The sequence below is a fragment of the Mixophyes fleayi genome, chromosome 1, assembly GCF_038048845.1.
Source record: "Mixophyes fleayi isolate aMixFle1 chromosome 1, aMixFle1.hap1, whole genome shotgun sequence".
In the NCBI taxonomy this organism is placed as follows: domain Eukaryota; kingdom Metazoa; phylum Chordata; class Amphibia; order Anura; family Limnodynastidae; genus Mixophyes; species Mixophyes fleayi.
In genome coordinates, this window is record NC_134402.1 from 321,591,562 (window position 1) to 321,609,865 (window position 18,304).

General features: G+C 43.3%; 1 protein-coding gene across 2 annotated transcripts in view; it reads left to right on the top strand.

Moving 5' to 3' along the window:
* The window catches only part of MED13L (mediator complex subunit 13L), a 144,342-nt gene that overhangs the window by 67,540 nt on the left and 58,498 nt on the right, over positions 1-18,304 (top strand). The window contains exons 8-14 of one of the 2 annotated variants that reach the window (XM_075213842.1): positions 692-857; positions 936-1,034; positions 3,426-4,139; positions 8,880-9,090; positions 15,743-15,845; positions 17,288-17,397; positions 17,632-17,731. In XM_075213842.1, coding sequence (XP_075069943.1) covers positions 692-857; positions 936-1,034; positions 3,426-4,139; positions 8,880-9,090; positions 15,743-15,845; positions 17,288-17,397; positions 17,632-17,731 — 1,503 coding nt within the window. The remainder of the gene's footprint in view (positions 1-691; positions 858-935; positions 1,035-3,425; positions 4,140-8,879; positions 9,091-15,742; positions 15,846-17,287; positions 17,398-17,631; positions 17,732-18,304) is intronic. The other variant, XM_075213848.1, reaches the window with a different exon arrangement.

The following is an 18,304-nucleotide window of genomic DNA, read 5'->3' on the forward strand; positions in this document are numbered from 1 at the left end:
TCTAATAGAAGCTTATATGTACGCAGCTATATTATACAGGTAACTATAGGTCTAAGAGGTGAAGGTGTTAGAGTAGATGCAATCTGAACTGCTAAAAGCATTCTTGTTATGTCACCATGGTTACTAGCAAGGCATTTGCACTGTATGCAGCAGTGCATCGAAGTTTTGAACAGTGCCTACGTTGAATAGTATGGTCCACTGTTTTAGAAGGCAGGAATCATTAATTACTACGTTGCTTTAAAGTTCATTACAAGTTGTTCCGTAAAGGAGGAGTATGTAGCTGTCAATACTACCAACATAAATTGTGGACAGTCATGAACTGGTTAAATAAACCTAGTGGTAAAGCCAGGTCCAATTCGGTTTCAGAATTTTTTATTGCAGAGTTGTGTAATATTTACTAATTTTACTTTTCAAATGAATATTAGAGTTTAGCCTACATTATTTTTTTTCTGAATAAATACCTGTTACATGTACTAGAATTAGAGATTAAAGTAACTTCCTGAAGAACTTAATCTCCCTCTGCTGACCATTTCTGAGAATTGCAGATGTATTTGAAAAGCTTTTTGATCAGAGTTTTGAGTTTGTTTAAAAGTAAAATTAGCAAATTGTATTAAAGCCATTTTTATCCTATTTATGTAACATCGTAAAATTCTTTAGGTTATTTGATTCAGTTAAAACTTAACTTTTACAGGAGATATTAGGTCTATGTCAGCAAGTGGCAACAGTCAGTCTATAGGGGACAATGTTGGCCATTCCAGGCACAGTCCAAAGCGTGGAGGAACAAGTTATTTGAAGTTACGAAGTCACATGGCGCAAAGGGCTTGGAAGGAGTGCATTTTGAACAGAAGCCAATCAAAGTAAGTCTGTTTCAGTAATGAAAAGTGACAGTATGTATGTTTGCTATGTTTCATTATTTGTCTTTATATTATACAAAGACTAACAGCCCCAAACCTGCAAGAAGAGGAAGCACCGGTTATCAGAACACCGTGGGAATTTGTGGTACCTACCCAGAGGGTTAGCTGTTCATGCTCAAGGTGAGGACTGTGGCTATGAATGTCTACATCTGATTTAGTCATTAGGCTCATTATACTTACTAGGCCTTATACATTGCTAGAAGTTGCAATTTTATAGTGTAGGGGTGGAGCAAATTTCAAGTGTGGAGACAGCTTGTAGGGTGGCACGTCCAAGTTCACCACTAAATCCTAGTGTAAAAATTAAGCTGCCCAGTATGTGCACCATGCAAAACCAGGCGTAATTGTCACCCATCAACTGGGTTTGCTCCCAATTAATCTCTCTATCCAAGTTGTTTTCCCTACATACACTGCATGGGCAAAAGCATGTGGACACCAAAACATCACATCCATATGTGCTTGTTGAACATCTCATTCCATAACCATGGGCATTAATATTGAATTGCTGCTATAACAGCCTCCACTCCCTTGGGAAGGCTTTCCACTATATTTTGGAACAGGACTGCAGTGATTTGCATCCATTCTAGAGATGCTCACTGACCCCCGTGAACTGGTTTTGGCTTTGGTTTTGTATCTGTATTAGCTTTGTGTTTTGGATTTTTTAGGAAAAATCCTAAAATATGCTAAAATCACACATTTTTTCTTTTTTCTTTTTTTTTTGTTCCTACACAATTATTAACCTCAATAACACTAATTTCAAGTAATTTGCAGTGAATTTTGAACACCTCACAGATCACAATATTATTTTCATACACTTTCGGACAAATACTGCAGCGACCTGGCTGGATGGTAAGCGACAGAGCAATGACATAAACACATAGCAGTTCCTAGCACATCTAGGGCACATTGGCACACAGCAGTGGCAGAAAAGAAAAATGTTGCAAGATGGAATTGTTCTTGGGCCCGCCCTCCCACGCACCGTTATGTTGAATCTTAAAAAGGAATCCAACAATCGAGATCCGACGGCATAACAATGACGTTTTGCCTCATTTTTTATTCCGAGGGCGCACGTGTGTAGTGTGTTCGGTTCTCGAGGAACCGAGCCTGAGCATCTCTAATCCATTCAGCCACAAAAGCATTAGTTTGGTCTGCCACTGATGTTGGCTAATCAGGCTTGGCTTGCAGTCAGCTTTCCAATTTATCATAGTGATTCAATGGGGTTGAGGTGCAGGCCAGTCAACGACATCCACATCATACTCTGAAAACACTTTTTAAAGGACCTCGCTTTGTGCAGGGGAGCACTGTCATGCTGCAGGAAGGTACCTAGCCCAACAGTTGTCATAGTGTTGAAAGCGCTCAGTTCTTTAGAATGTCAATGTATTCTGTAGCATTAAGACTTCCCTTCAGTGTAACTAAGGGATCCAAGCCAAACCATGACAATTATTCCTCCTCCACCAAACTTTACAGTTGGTGTTACTCATTCGGGTAAGAAGCATTCTCCTGGCATCTGCCAAACCCAGATTAATCTGTCAGACTGCCAGCATGATTGCTCACTCCTGCGAACATGTTTCCACTGCTCTAGAGTCCAATGGCATTATGCTTTACATCCCTCCAGTAGATATTTGCCATTGCTCATGGTGATCTGAGGCTTCCCACGGCTATTCGGCCATCGGAATCCAATCCATGAAGATCCCCACGAACAATTCTTTGAGGGACAGTTTTTAACTCTGTAATGGGTAATGGCAAACAAGGACAGACTGTTTATGTGCTTTAGCCTCTGGCGATCCCGGTCTGTGAACTTTTGTGCTACCGCTTTGTGGCTGAGCTGTTGTTGCTCCTAGATGTTTCCACTTAACAATAACTGCACTTATAGTTGACCAGGGCTGAAATTTGATGCACTGACTTGTTGGAAAGATGACATCATATGACAATGTTGCCATGAATGTCACTGATATCTTCAGTACGACCCATACTTCTGCTAATGTGTGACTATGGAGATTGCATGGCTGTATGTTTGATTTTATGTACCTGTCAGCAATGGATGTGGCTGAGTGGCCAAACAAAAATTAGAATGGATGTCTAGTATTTAGATGGTTTGTCTGATTTTCAACTAATCAATAAAATCCCCTTGCTAACTTTAATTTTATGAAGTGTTGATGCACATTACTCTGTGTTTGTAAAGAGATACTTGTGCTGAAGTATGAAATGTTATCTTCAGTGAATACTATCCTATATTAAGTGTTGCAAACTTAAGGGCCCAGTTAGCTTGATGTCAAGGTAACTTGAAAGCTGCATTTGACAGTAAATTATACCCATTATCATCATAGCATTTAATAACGCTAGTAAATCAAATTAAAATGATTAGTTATTTACTGTTCTTCGCATTTTACATTACATTCTGTTTCATATATGTCAAAGTGTAAATGCCAAGAAGGGCAGACAGGAATCGTCGGTAGGGAAATTCCTCATATTTAATTGCCTACAATGTGTCTTACACTCCATTTGTTTCTGCAGGCACAAATTGTCCAAGCAGCGTGGTGCACAAAGTGCAACTCGTCCTCCCTTGGTGCCGCAAACAGGCGTGGGAGGAAACCCCACTTCCAGCAACTGTTCCCTTCAACCTCCTCCATCTTCCAAGCACAAACCTAATGATCGCCAGGAGAAGGCAGAAAAATTGCAGAAAAAGGCCACTACACCATTCCACCACCGCCCATCTCCCACCCAAAGCGAGCAGTGCTTGACGCAGGAACAAACTGTGCAGCAACGCCAAGGAACAGAGGCTGCAACTGGAACAACCGCAAACAGGCAATTATCAAGCCTACCACCTACAGGGGAATTAGAACAGCTTTTACCAGTACCTACTGCAGACTCCCCACATTCTCCTGCCTCTCCAATGCCCCCTACTCTTAGTCCACAGCCCCCACAGCAAGAAGTTGAAATTCCTGATCAAGAGGTAGCTGTCTCAAGTCTTTATCCTAATGGCTTAGAAATGCAGCCACTTGATGACAGGACGATAATTGTGGGCGGCCTCGGCTTGCCAATGATGAGTGAAATGAGTGAAACAAGTTTGTACTCTGCTGAGCTTCCCCAGAGCTGTCAGGCAGGGGACAGCTGGCATGGTTACAGGCTCCCAACAGCATGTGGCCAAGAGTTTTGTCCACCAGAAATTCAGAAAGACTGGTATGAGACCAATCAGGATGTGGGCTTGGAAAGCACTGCTTTGAAAAGGTGAGGTTTTGTCTTAGATTTTAGTTGTGAGAAATTAAATAGACTGAAATCGAAAAACCTAGAGACAAAGAACTTGTGAGATTATATTCTAGCGCATGAAGAGGTGTCTGATTATATAAACCAAATCTAGACTAGTAATCTATGACCGGATATTTAAAATACACTGTAATTGAATATATTTAATCTTTCTTTCAACCACAATAATCAATTAATGTATAATATATATGGATGTTAACAAAATTCCCTGTTTAATGTTATGGTATTTAGCAGTCCTATGCTTATATTGGAATGAACAGTCTCGCTATCAAGATGGTAATTGTGATCAGAAAGTTAGTTTTCATTCACACCTTTATGAATAATTATTATTATTATTATTATTATTATTTATAAGGTGCCGCAAGGTTTCCGCTGCGCCGAACACAGTACAAACAATGGACAGTACAGGGAATAACAGTACAGAACAATAAACGAGTAATACCAAGACTTCAGATTCTCCAGGAAAAGCAAAAATATTGAGGTTGGAGCAGAAGAGAAGGTAGAGAGACCGGAGGGAGAAGGGCCCTGCTCATTAGAGCTTACATCCTAAAGGGAGGGCAACAGACAATCGGCACAGAGGGAGTCAGAGGAGGGGAGCAAGCACACCCTTTTCAAAGGAGGATCCAGGAGATGAGAGCGAGCATGGAAAGAGGGTTAAGTGGAGGGCTGGTAAGCTTTGAGGAAGAGATGAGTTTTGAGTGCCCGTTTGAAGGAGCACAAGTTAGGGGATAATAGACGGATGGAGCGAGGGAGGTCATTCCAGTGCGAGGGGGCAGTCTTGAATTCTGGAGTGGGATGAGGTTATTAGAGTGGTGGAGAGGCGACGGTCATTGGCCGAGCGCAGGGACCGGGCGGGAGTGTGAATGGAGAGGAGATTGGAGATATAGGGGGCAGTAGAGTGGGAGAGGGCCTTGTAGGTGAGGGTAAGAAGTTTGAAAAGAATTCGACAGGGGAAGGGGAGCCAGTGAAGGGCAAGGCAGAGCGGGGAGGCAGAAGAGGAGCAGCGAGAAAGGAAGATAAGCCTCGCCGCCGCATTGAGTATAGAACGAAGGGGGGCAAGGCGAGAGCGGGGGAGGCCGGTGAGGAGAAGATTGCAGTAGTCCAGCCGGGAAATGATGAGCGCGTGGATAATAGTTTTGGTTGTTTCATTAGATAGGAAGGGCCGGATGCGGGCAATGTTACGAAGTTGAAAGCGACAGGATTGCGCAAGAGATTGAATGGGGGGTAAAAGAGAGGGAGGAGTCGAGGGTGACGCCCAGGCAGCGTAGTTGCGGGACGGAGGAAATGGAGTTAATAGTTGTCAATAGTGATGGAGAGATCCAGATGGGATAAGGACTTAGACGGAGGGAAAACAATAAGTTCTGTTTTTTCAATGCTAATTTTGAGAAAGCGAGAGGACATCCAAGAGGAGATGGCAGAGAGGCAGTCAGATACACGAGAGAGGAGGGGAGGGGAAAGATCAGGAGAAGAGATGTAAAGTTGAATATCATCGGTGTATAGGTGATACTGAAGGCCGAATGAGGTGATGAGAGCACCAAGGGAGGAAGTATAGAGTGAGAAGAGTAGAGGGCCAAGAACTGAACCCTGAGGGACTCCTACAGGGAGGGCAGAGGGGGGGGGGGGATGAACCGGACATAGATACAGAGAAAGAGTGGTTGGCGAGATAGGAGGTGAACCATGTAAGGACAGAGCCAGAGAAACCGAGAGAGTGAAGTGTCTGCAAGAGGAGGTGGTGGTCCACAGTGTCAAAGGCTGCGGATAGGTCCAGGAGGATGAGCAGGGAGAAGTGACCCCTGGATTTAGCAGAGAGGAGATCATTAGTTACATTGGTCAGGGCAGTTTCAGTAGAGTGGAGGGGGCGGAAGCCAGATTGGAGAGGGTCAAGGAGGGAATTGTCAGAGAGGTGACAGGTGAGGCGGTTGCAAACAATTCGCTCGAGAAGTTTAGAGGCGTAGGGGAGAAGAGAAATGGGGCGGTAGTTGGCGAGTGTGGTGAGATCGAGATTAGTTTTGTTTTAGAATAGGAGAGATGAGGGCATGTTTGAAGGAGGAGGGGACGGTACCAGTGGAGAGAGACAGGTTGAAGAGGTGAGCTAAGTAAGCGCAGACAGTGGGGGAGAAGGAGCGAAGAAGGTGAGAGGGGATGGGATCCAGGTGACAGGTAGACGGGGGAGAAAAAAGAATGAGGGAGTGGACTTCATCGCCCGTAGTAGGGCGGAAGGAGTCCCAGGGTGGGATAAGGGGAGAGGGAGGAGCAAAGAGAGGGGCAGGAGAGGAAGGGGAGGAGGATATATTGAGTCGGATGGTCTCCATTTTGGAGGAGAAAAATGAGGCAAAATCTGTAGCAGAGAGGGAGAGTGGGATAGGAGGAGGGGGAGGGGTGAGGAGAGAGGTGAACGTGGCAAAGAGGCGGCGGGGATTAGAGGACTGAGAAGAAATGAGGGACTCAAAGAAAGATTGTTTAGAGAGGGAGAGGGCGGAGCAATAGGAGGAGAGGATAAACTTGAAGTGGAGGAAGTCAGCTAGGGGACGAGATTTCCTCCAAAGGCGTTCAGCAGCACGGGTGCACTTCTGGAGGAAGCGGGTGAAATTAGAGTGCCAGGGTTGGGGAATTAAGCGGCGGCAGCGGCGGACAGAAGTTGCAGGGGCAACAGCGTTCAAGGCAGTGGTGAGAGAATGGTTGTAAAGAGAGGTGGCGTTATCAGGGCAGACCAGGGAGGGAAGAGGGGATAGTAGAGTTTCAAGAGAGGAGGAAAAGAAAGTAGGGTCAACAGCAGCAAGATTACGCCTAGTGAGGGTAGTTTTAGGAAGGGGGGAAGCAGGGGAGGAGGACAGATTGAAGGAGAGTAGATGGTGGTCAGAGAGTGGGAAGGGAGAGTTGGAGAAGTCAGAGAGATCACATAGATGAGAGAAGACAAGGTCAAGGGAGTGACCAAGGCAGTGGGTGGGGGAAGAGGTCCACTGCGTGAGGCCAAGGGAGGAAGAAAGGACGAGAAGTTTAATGGAGGCAGGGTCAGAGAGGAGATCAATAGGGATGTTAAAGTCTCCAAGTATGATGGAGGGGAGGTCAGAAGAGAGGTAGTGGAGAAGCCAAGCAGCAAAGTTGTCGAGAAAGAGGGAAGTGGGGCCAGGGGGGCGATATAAGACTGAGACACGGAGGTGAATGGGGGAGAAGAGGCAGATAGAATGGACTTCAAAGGAGGAGAAAGAGAGGTAAGGTTCAGAGGGAATGACCCGAAAGGTGCAGTTAGGGGAAAGGAGGATACCCACTCCCCCACCTGGACGGTCATCCGGTCTGGTGGAGTGGGTGAATGAAAGGCCACCATGGGAGAGAGCGGCGGGGGAAGCAGTGTCAGCTGAGGAGAGCCAGGTTTCGGTGATAGCAAGGAGGTTAAAAGAGTTGGAGATGAAGAAGTCATGTATGGCCGGCAGTTTGTTGCGGCTAGATCTAGAGTTCCAGAGGGCACAGGAGAACGGGAGGGAGGGAATTAAATGTAATTACACTTGTTGCTCTGTAATAGTTGCTCAAAAGTGAATCATATTCATAGGGGCTGCACGGTTTTTGATTATTATTACGTTACCGCAACATTGCGGTTTTCCCTTTGTAACCCTATGGGAGGCGAACAGAGATCCGCTGTGTTGCGGTAGCGCTAAGTGCTTTCGAGTCTGTTCCGGAGGCACTTCACGCTTAATTGAATTTGCCCCATAAAGTTACCGATAATAAGTGTGTACGGCAACTGAAATACAGCTGTTTTGAAGAGGTACTCTGATGTCAGCAGCAAACTGAGCTGTCCTAAATAGATGATTACCTCCTCGGTAGTTAGTGGAGTACAGCCGCTGCTCCATTATGCTCTTGGTTCAATAATCCCGTTTATATAAAAGGAATGATTGAGAGCCACATTGTGCAAGGATGTTTATGAAGTATTAATAAATCAAACCATAGCAATGTGTGGAAAGATTGTGGATGGTGGTGATTGCCCATCAATATGAGATCATTAAATAGTTCACCCGGCACCTTCACAAATTGATTTCTTCAAAAGCATATTTGGTTTGCCATCTGGTCCCGTGTGTTTTTTTTTTTTGCGTTTTTTTTCTTCTACCCTCAAACAGCCAATCTGTAAATAAATGTGTGTGTGTGTGTGTATACATATAATATATTACATTACTGTGTTTGTGTATCACCATTATTAGACATGGTCTACACCTATAAATTCAGAATTTAGTGTTTGCGTCTCTACAGAGAGTTGCAAAATATTATCAAATCTCCACATTAACAATATTTTGATATCATCATAAACTTCCAATACTCTGCTAAGCCTTTCATTTTTTCATATTTGCATTTACAGCTGACAATTTGTCAGCCTCTGTGTAAGATACACCAAAAGGGGTTTGTCAGTCTATTAACCAAACTTCTAAACCTTATGACCCAGAACACCTAAGCTAAATGTAAATAAATTTCAATATCTTTATAATTAATGTAATTACTTATTATATAGATTTGAGTATAAAATAAAAACAAAATCTGTATCTGTTATATCATACATTAGAAGAGGCATGTATTAATTGTAGAGCACATAATAAGTAATGGCTTTCCCTACGACTGCGTGAGACAGTTGAGCAGCAGTGAAGTAACATTTTCAGCAGGTGGTACGTGTGGACTCGATATGTTCTTGTTTTACGTTCATCTTGTTCTTCCACTATCTAGGCTTCTATCTCAACCCAACAAACGCTTTAAAGTCCTGGATGAGAAGCGTCCGGTTGTGTATGTGGACCAGCTTCCCCTACATCCATGTGAAGGTTATGGGGAATCCTCCGATCCTTACACTTTTGAGGATGGAGACATCACATACAGTTTCACTACCACAAGCAAGAAATGTAGGATAGGATCAGAACAGGACCTCTCTCAGAAGCAAAAGGTATTGATCCCTGCTGTGGGTTGTGGCCTCTTTTGAATTTCTAAAGATACAAGTTAAACAAAAGCTTCATTGCTCTATATTTAAATGGTTTTTAAAACAATGATCAAATATGAAAAGACTTGTTTCATGCTCCATATTTCCATGCACCATTAACGTCATAGTTTTAAGAATCTATCTACATTTGATACTTAGCTTTGTGCAAGATATTGTTTTTTTCCAATAGATTTAAAATATGAGGTATAGTGGAGAGTCACAGCTTTACATTTGGTTGTATGTACTCTTGGTCAGTCTTCTAATATATATTGATATATTTGGGAATGTTACTAGTTGGTGTTTTTCTGAGAGTCACCTTACATTTTTAGCTTGTTTCCATTTCTCTTATTCCCCATTGTGGCCAATTTTGAGTGTAAATTTGTTATCCTTGTATCTAGCACATCCGTCAGTTTAAACAAAATTAGTTCCCTAAGTATTGTGGTCATAGACTATGCATCAGTGCAAATATGCTTCCATGGTTTTGCAGTAATAAACTTTTTAAGATCACCCCCCGATGCTTTTAATTAATGTCAGTAATTGTGACTTAAGAGTTTTCCTGCTCACTTACAGCGAGGGATTCAGTGCTGTCCTGGACCCTTGATCATTTGCTGAACACCCAAAGTGATCTCTGCTGTAGGGCAGAAACCCCTTCCTGAGTTTTGTATACCGCTTATGATTATATGCCTGACACATGTGTCTGCTGTGGTGCTTTAAGTCCCTCTATCTGTGTGTCCCTGACATAGTATCCTCTCTCCATAATCTCTAGTGTAGACTGCACGCGCACCCACAGTAAGGGAGTAAGTGTTTTCTACCTTCAATTTATACTGTCCCTTTGATGATGATGAGTATGGTTAGAGAATAGCTTTCATCTTTATCACTGACCACTGTTATACAAAAGCAGGCGCTGGTTATGTTATGGCTTGCTTAAAGCTGGCTATACTGCAGAGCAACTTGTCCACCTTGATGGTGGAAAGCTGCTTAGAATTGCTGTCACTGTAGTGCTGTGACCTAACCTGTCACAGTAAGTGCTCAGGTCTGTGTGAGTATATTACAGCCACGGAAAGTGATCATAGTGTCAAGGGATCATCCTTCCTCTAGGCTATAACTATGTGTTAAGAGAATCCTCCATCTGGGGTATTTTCTTTGAGCATTTAGCCAGCCCCTATGCCTTCCCCTTCTTTTTACACATTACAGTGCTCCTAGAACAACCTATTTCACTTACACTTCAATTACTTTGTTTTTCCTTTATCATGAGCCAGGCATACCCTTACTCTGCTTGACAACACATTAGAGAGGTAGGCTCAGGATTGCCTTTAGGTTACCAGTGGATCCTTAGGTAGCTCCTAACTATTTCTCTATGGAATCGTGGAAGTGGGAGAAGGGAAGAAGAGATGAGAGAGAGAGGTACCCGACCGGTGGGAGGTATATTGGGTATCTTATGACCGCTAGAATTCTGGGTTGTCTACTGACTACCATTAGATATATTGTATTTCATTCTAGTAGGCTGTACAGTCCAGAGCGCTCTGCAAACAGCTGTTGTCATTTATTTGCAATACTGTCCCATCTAATTAAGAGGCTTTTCTAAGTGTCTCAGGACTTACTATGAGGCTCAAATGTGATCTGCCTAATTACATATCCTTTTATATTTTTGTTTGGATGTCCATTACTTTGAATTGGTGTTCATAAAAATAGATTTTCAACAGAATCGATTTCAGTCTCTTCATCATCTCTTTTAGGAAAGTAACAGTCTTCATACTCTAGGCTGGCAGAGTTTTAATAACCATACTCTTTTACAAACCATGCCTATAACCAAAGTCAGTGTTCTATATCACTTTGCTATATGTGCTCTCAGCTCATTTGATTGACCTATTGACATTAGAGACTAACGATATATATTGTATACTAGCGGTTATATATAGTGTGAGGTATATTTTCTCATACTTAAGTTTCCATGTCACTCATGACGAAGTAGCAAGCAGAAGCTTGTCTCCTGTATCTGCAGATATAGTTGTGGGATTTACTTATGTGGGCATTTAGTTATATATCTGTGTGAGTAGTGCTTTTCTCTTTCCTCTTTTGCTCTTCTTTGGAACATTAATAAACAGTTGGAATTGATGGTTTGGTTTGCATTCATTTATTCACTTTTCTTGTCCTGTTGGGAAAAAATATTTTTCAACTACTTATTATTATTATTATTATTATTATTATTTTATTATTTTTATTTATAAGGCGCCACAAAGTATCCGTAGCGCCGTACAAGGAAAAACAATGGCACAGTACAAGTAACAGTAAGCACTATAACTCTGGGGCCTAAGGTAGAAAGAGAGGGAGGGGAAAAGTCAGTACAGGGAGGTAACTTGGGCCCAAGAGGGTGGGCATGGATGACAGGTTAAGAGCCACTCAGGGGAGCGGAGAGAAGCGAGAGGAGACAGGGGGCAGAGGGACCGAGAGGAGGTGAGCTGAGTAGCTGGAGAGCGCAGCTAAAAGTGATAGAAACAGGAAGTAGGAGACACAAGGATGGGAGAAACGGAGACTGAATCGTGGAAGGGGGAGAAGGGATGAGAGAGAGAGGTACCCGACCGGTGGGAGGTTAGGCATGATACTGGAAGGCTTTTAAGAAAAGGTGGGTTTTTAATGTTCGTTTGAAAGAGGACAGATTAGGGGAAGTTCTGATGGAGCGAGGAAGCTTGTTCCAATGGAGGGGAGTGGCGCAGGAGAAGTCTTGAATACGTGCATGAGAGGAGGTGCTCAGAGGGGAAGAGAGGCGACGATAGTTGGACGATCGCAGTGGGCGGGAGGCAGTGTGAATAGAGATAAGGTTAGAGATGTAGGGAGCAGTGGAGTTGGCGAGGGCGTTGTAAGTCAGAGTGAGGAGCTTGAGAAGGATTCTGTAAGGGAAGGGGAGCCAGTGAAGGGCTTGGTAGAGTGGGGGGACAGAGGTGTAACGGCGAGAGAGGAAAATAAGCCTAGCAGCGGCGTTAAGTAGAGATCTAAGAGGAGCGAGATGAGAGGGGAGGGGGCGATAAGGAGTAGGTTGCAGTAGTCAAAGTGGGAGCTAATCAGACAGTGGACAAGAGATTTGGTGGCATCCTGGGAGAGGAAGGGCCGAATGCGGAAATGTTGCGAAGCTGGAAGCAGCAGGATTTGGCGAGAGAGTGAATGTGAGGGGCAAAGGAGAGAGAGGAGTCGAGAATGACACCTAGGCAGCGGAGTTGGGGAACAGGGGAGATAGAGAAGTTGTCAACAGTGATAGAGAGGTCAGAAGGGAAGGAGGTACGAGAGGGAGGAAAGACAATGAGTTCAGTTTTAGCAAGATTGAGTTTAAGAAATCTAGAGGACATCCAGGAGGAGATGGCGGAGAGGCATGCGGATACCCTGGAGAGAAGGGAGGAAGAGAGATCAGGAGACGAAAGGTAGAGTTGAGTGTCATCAGCATAAAGGTGATACTTGAGGCCGAAGGAGCTGATGAGTTCACCCAGAGAAGAGGTGTATAGTCAAAATAGTAATGGTCCAAGGACAGAGCCCTGAGGGACCCCGAGGGGAAGAGAGACCCAGAGGTGGAAACAGAGAAGGAGCGGTCGGCAAGGTAAGATGTGAACCAGGAGAGGACGGTACCGGAGAGGTCAATGTACTGGAGAGTGTGAAGCAGGAGGGGGTGGTCAACGGTGTCAAAGGCCGCTGAGGGGTCGAGGACAATCAGGAGGGAGTAGTGGCCCATGGCTTTAGCCGAGAGGAGATCGTTCGTAACTTGAGCCAGGGCAGTTTCAGTGAAATGGAGGGGGCGGAAGTCTGATTGGAGAGGGTCAAGGAGGGAGTGTTCAGAGAGGTAGGTGGAGAGACTGTTGCAGACAAGTCTCTCGAGTATTTTGGAGGCAAAGGGGAGAAGGGAAATGGGGCAGTAATTAGAGAGTGAGGTCGGGTCAAGGTTGGGTTTCTTGAGAATGGGTGAGACGAGAGCATGTTTAAAGGAGGAGGGGAAGATGCTGGTGGAAAACGACGGCTTAAAGAGGTGAGCGAGGTGGGAGCAGGTGGAGGGGGAATGGGAGCGAAGAAGGTCAGAAGAGATGAGGTCCTGGGGGCAGGTAGAAGGGGGGGAGGAAGAAATGAGAGGACTTCCTTGCCCGAGGTAGGGCGGAAGGAGTGAAGGAGTTGGTGGCTGGGGAGAGAGGGGGGGCAGTGTGGAGGGGGGTGGTGGCGGAAGAGTGGGTGGAGGAAGAGATTTCAAGTCTGATGGCTGTGATTTTCGAGGAGAAAAAGGAGGCAGTCAGTGGCAGAGAGGGAGGGGGGGGAGACAAGAGAGTGTTAAAGGTGGCGAAGAGGCGGCGGGGGTTGGAGGACTGGGAGGAGATGAGGGATTTACCTAGACAGCACCTTTGCAGATAAACATGTTGTCCACTGGAGAATTTTGTTGGCTTCACTGTTCCTGCAGTGCATTTGCCTAGAAATACAGATGTGGTCCTCTCAAAGTAATCCTGAGCTCATATCATATCATCTTTCTTTGTTAGTAGTCTCTTCTGTACTGGACTGGAAAGGCAAAAATGTTGTTTGCTTAGATATTTTCCATATGGAAAGAACTTCTGCTGACCTTAAGTCAATGGTGCTAGTTGTCTCTGGCCCAAATTATATTTTTACATTTAAGGGCATGTTCTCTATTCTGCTGCTTTTTCTGTTCAGTAAAAGCGAAGTGGAGAAATTTTGTCAGTTTTTATATTGAGCTGCTCTCCTTATTTTGTCAAAAATACCCCATATGAATTATAGCAATGACTTTGCTCTATTTGCTCAACAGCCCAATTGATGATCTACCTTCATCTGACACTTCTATGCCATTCTAAACAAATGGATCTCTCTCTCGATCTCTCTCTCGATCTCTCTCTCGATCTCTCTCTCGATCTCTCTCTCGATCTCTCTCTCGATCTCTCTCTCGATCTCTCTCTCGATCTCTCTCTCGATCTCTCTCTCTCGACAGGTAATCTTTAATAACGCACAGGGGGGAAAAAAACCTGCGCCTTAAATTACTAATTGTGCGCCCCACATGCTCACGCTCCTATGTTACACCATTTTATTCTGCATTCTTGCTGTGCGGTTCTAGTTGCCTATGGTAAATATGGCCTTGCTGTATCATAATTGGTCATGTTTGGTTGCCTTTTATTTTAAAGGTCTTTTTAAAATAATGTGCAATATTGATATGTTTGTAATTCGTAATGTATTGTTTTTACCATGTTCCATGTGCCCTTTAGTGTTTCCCTCCATGATTGTTGCCTTGTCGAGAACATGCTGGGCTTGTGAGAAAGCCATAGGCCTGGCAGATATTCACAAATTGCAAAGCTACAATATCAAAAGACCTGGTATAATAAACTAAGTTTGTGCCCTTGAAAAATTAGACGCTATATCAGCAGATCTGAGATTCAACCTGTAAAGAAGGTGATCAGCTGTTAGAATTACTAAACTATTTGAAAATTGCTATGAAATCTATTTGATTTGATATGTGAAGTGTTCTTGTTTTAGGACCAAAAACGTACATTTTTGTAAAGAAAATGAGAAATACAGCACTATATATGGTCATCAAAGGTGTTCTCTAAGTTAACATGCTTATTTGCAGTTGTTAACTTGTCAGAGCTAATTTATTGCTTGCTCTGCCAAGGTGATATGAAGTGTCCTCTATAAGCAGTACCAGAACAGTGCTATACAGGGGCCATATTACTTTGCTTTAGAGAAGGCCTGTATGGCATATAGAAATGCTTCTGTTACATCTAAGAAACGCAAACTGTTTGAATGTTTACAAGAAGATTGTTTATCAATATTTATTTCTCGTTTGAAAGTTACTCTGTAAATGACCACATCTGCCACTCAATACATGCTGGATACGCACTGATGATTATACATGTTTCCACATTTCATACAGCCACAACTAGGAGTGTTAAAGTAACATTTAGTACAAAAAAAATAAATCACAATTTATGCTGCAATGGATCAAGCCTGTCTTTTATGGACATTTAATATATATTTTATTTCCATAAAGGAGTCACATGATATGTCATATGGGCATTTTTGAACATTTTTTTCAGAGCAGTAAATTGCAGAATTCTAAAGCAAGGCTACTCTGTCATGCAGCTCTTTGATGACTCTCATTGTTGTGACAGAATAACTGTATTCCCCATTCACTTTAATGCAGCGCAGACTGAGTGTACCTTCACTGCACAATGCAGCAGTTTCCTGATGGCGAAATCACAGCATTTTAAAGAACCCATGTCACCTGGCCCTTAAAGATAGACTGTCACATAATTGAACTAGTATCACTGAGCTCTGACTTTTATATTCATACTGGTTCCTAGTGAATTGATAGACTAAATTCACATGTATATTATTATAGCCCAGAAAATGGCAGCCTCCACTGTCACTTTCAAAGAGATGTTCTTGGAGGGACTTCACCAAAAATAGTTTTTAAATATAACCAATGACATTTATTATTTTAAATTATTCAGTCTATAAAAAGATGCAGATTTTATGTAATTTTTCTCATAAGTACATCTATAGATAAAAGGTAATTTTACTTATTACAAAATATCAATCGCCTTTTAATGGATGAAGGTTACCTGGTAATCATGTTGTGTTCTCATAGGGTGATGAGGAATTTGACAAGGATGAATCACAAACAGAACACCCTGCACCAGTGCCTGATGGGAAAGACGCCATGTCCATCTTTAGTCCCACATCTAAGTCAGGTAGATGTTTAAAAACGTATTGAATGTAATTTTATATGCACATTTGGTATATATGCGTAACTTGTATCCATCAGTGTTTTCAGTCACAGTAAGGCTCCGCAATCTCCTTCACTTCTGTTTCTTGTATACCTGTAGTAATGGAATCGCATATGACATAGGAAGCATTCATTTTATTTAAATGTGTGTTTAATATATGTTGATTCCAGAATTACTGTCACACAAAAACTTCACATTTATGGATCTTGACTAAAATAACTTTAAATAGCAAGAATTTGGTTAAAGTCCCTACCAAATTTGACAGAGATTTTATTCAAATTAATATGCACTACATGGCCAAAAGTATGTGGACACCCGTGCATCACCATATGTGTTTGTTGAACATTTCATTCCAAACCCATTAGTGTGGTGATTATCCACCTCTTTGCTGCTATAACAGCCTCCAGTCTTGTGGGAAGACTTTCCACTCTCTTTCAGAACATAGCTGTGGGACGTCACATCCATTCAGCACTAGAGCAGTTATGAGGTCAGGCTCTGCTGTAGGGCATAGAAGGTTTGGCTTGCATTTGCTATTCAAATTGATCTGAAAGGTGTTCAATGCTTTTGCGGTCAGAGCTTTGTACCGTTCAGTCAAGTTCTTCTACACCAAACTCGGGAAGCCATATTTCGATGTACCTTGTTTTGTGCACTGGGGCATTGTCATGCTGAAACAGGAAAGGATCTTCTCCATACTATTGCCACAAAGTTGAAGCGCACAAATCTCTAAAATGCATTTGTGTGCTGCAGCATTAAGGTTTCATTGGAACTAAGGAGCCCAGGCCAGACCATTATTATTCTAATAATTTGGGGAGAAAATTTTTCCTGGCATTTGCCAATCCTATATCCAGAGATAATGTTTCCACTGCTCCAGAGTCCAATTGCAATGTGCTTTACACCACTCTAGTTGAAGCTTGGCATTGCACATGGTGATCTGAGGCCTGTGTGCTTCTGCTGGGTCATGGAAACCCAGTCTGTGAAGCTCCCAAAGGACAGTTCTTAACATTGATTCTAGGGGCAGTTTGGTACTCAGTAGTGAGTGCTACAGAGGGTAGCTAATTCTTATGTTCTGCACAATTCCGCATTCGGCTGTCCCGTTCTGTGAGCTTGTATGGCCTATCGCTTCGTGGCGAAGCTGTTGTTGCACCAAGACTTTTCGTACAACTGTTTGACTATGGAGATTGCATGGCTGTATGCTTTATTTTATACACCTGTGCGGGTGTGACTGAAATGGGCAAACACACTAATTAAAAGGGTTGGCCATGTAGTGAATGAGTTACAAAGCATGAGTGTTGGTGTATAACGTCAGTGTATAACTTTATGCATGGTGGATGCATGTGAATAGAAATGTGTATGGTGGAGTAACCATACCAAAAATATTGCTTCATTATCCATTCATTGCCTTACAGACCCACGGCAGGACCGCGGGGTGGCAGCTAGCCTCACACAGGTCACTGACCTGGCTCCCTCTCTTAATGACCTGGACAACATATTCGATAATTCTGAAGATGAGGACCTGGTGGGTATTAAACATTTGATGAGAACAGTGCACAGCAATAATTCAGCCTTTGCAGTTGCAAAGGATAAATTATTGCATAGCCACAAACATTTCAAGTAATGCAACAAATTATGCTGTGGACATAAAAACTGCTTCCGTTGGAGATTAGACAAACTAGCCTGTTTAAACTGGCAGTCAAATTTCTATGTATGCTTCAGTTTTACCTGTTTACAGTGATACCATTCTCTGTTAAAGGCTGGTTCACCAGGTACTCGAGCAATGAAGGCGACCTTAGGAGGGTCAGAAGATCGACACATGGGAAAAGATGGAAGAGCAACTGTTCCATATCTACCAAGTGAGTGTTCCTCCAGATAGATAGATATTTATATAGATATATAAAATGAATTTTTCTCATACGTCCAATTGGGGGACGCTGTGATACATGGGGGAATAGTAGGTGGTACCAGGAGTCCAGGCACTTAAACGGTTAAGTCTGTTAGTGTAACTCCACCCCTGCTATACCCCGCTCATAGCAAGGATATTCAGTTTAGTTTGAGTCCCTCGGGAGTTGGGCATGTTTTCCAGGTCGCCTGCCCTAAATTTAATTGTTTTTAATATTTATTTTAATTAATTTTTTCCTTATTACAGGGGGGGGGGATGCTGGGCTCAGGGATGCCTCCCAGGGGGTGGACAGCCTGCGGCCTTCCTCCACCCTGGGTCCTTGAGCCAGGGTGAGTAGCTTTTGACAGCTATCTCAGCCCCCAGCAGATCCGGCCATTATCTTTTAACAGGGATAGTTTTTGCATCGCCAGTAGTCAGCTGTTAGCACTTAGCCCCCCCCCCCCCTAGGCAACGAGCATTGCTGGACAAGAAGGGGGATAGAAGCAGCCATAGCAGATCTCTGTTGAATCGTGTGTACGTATATGTA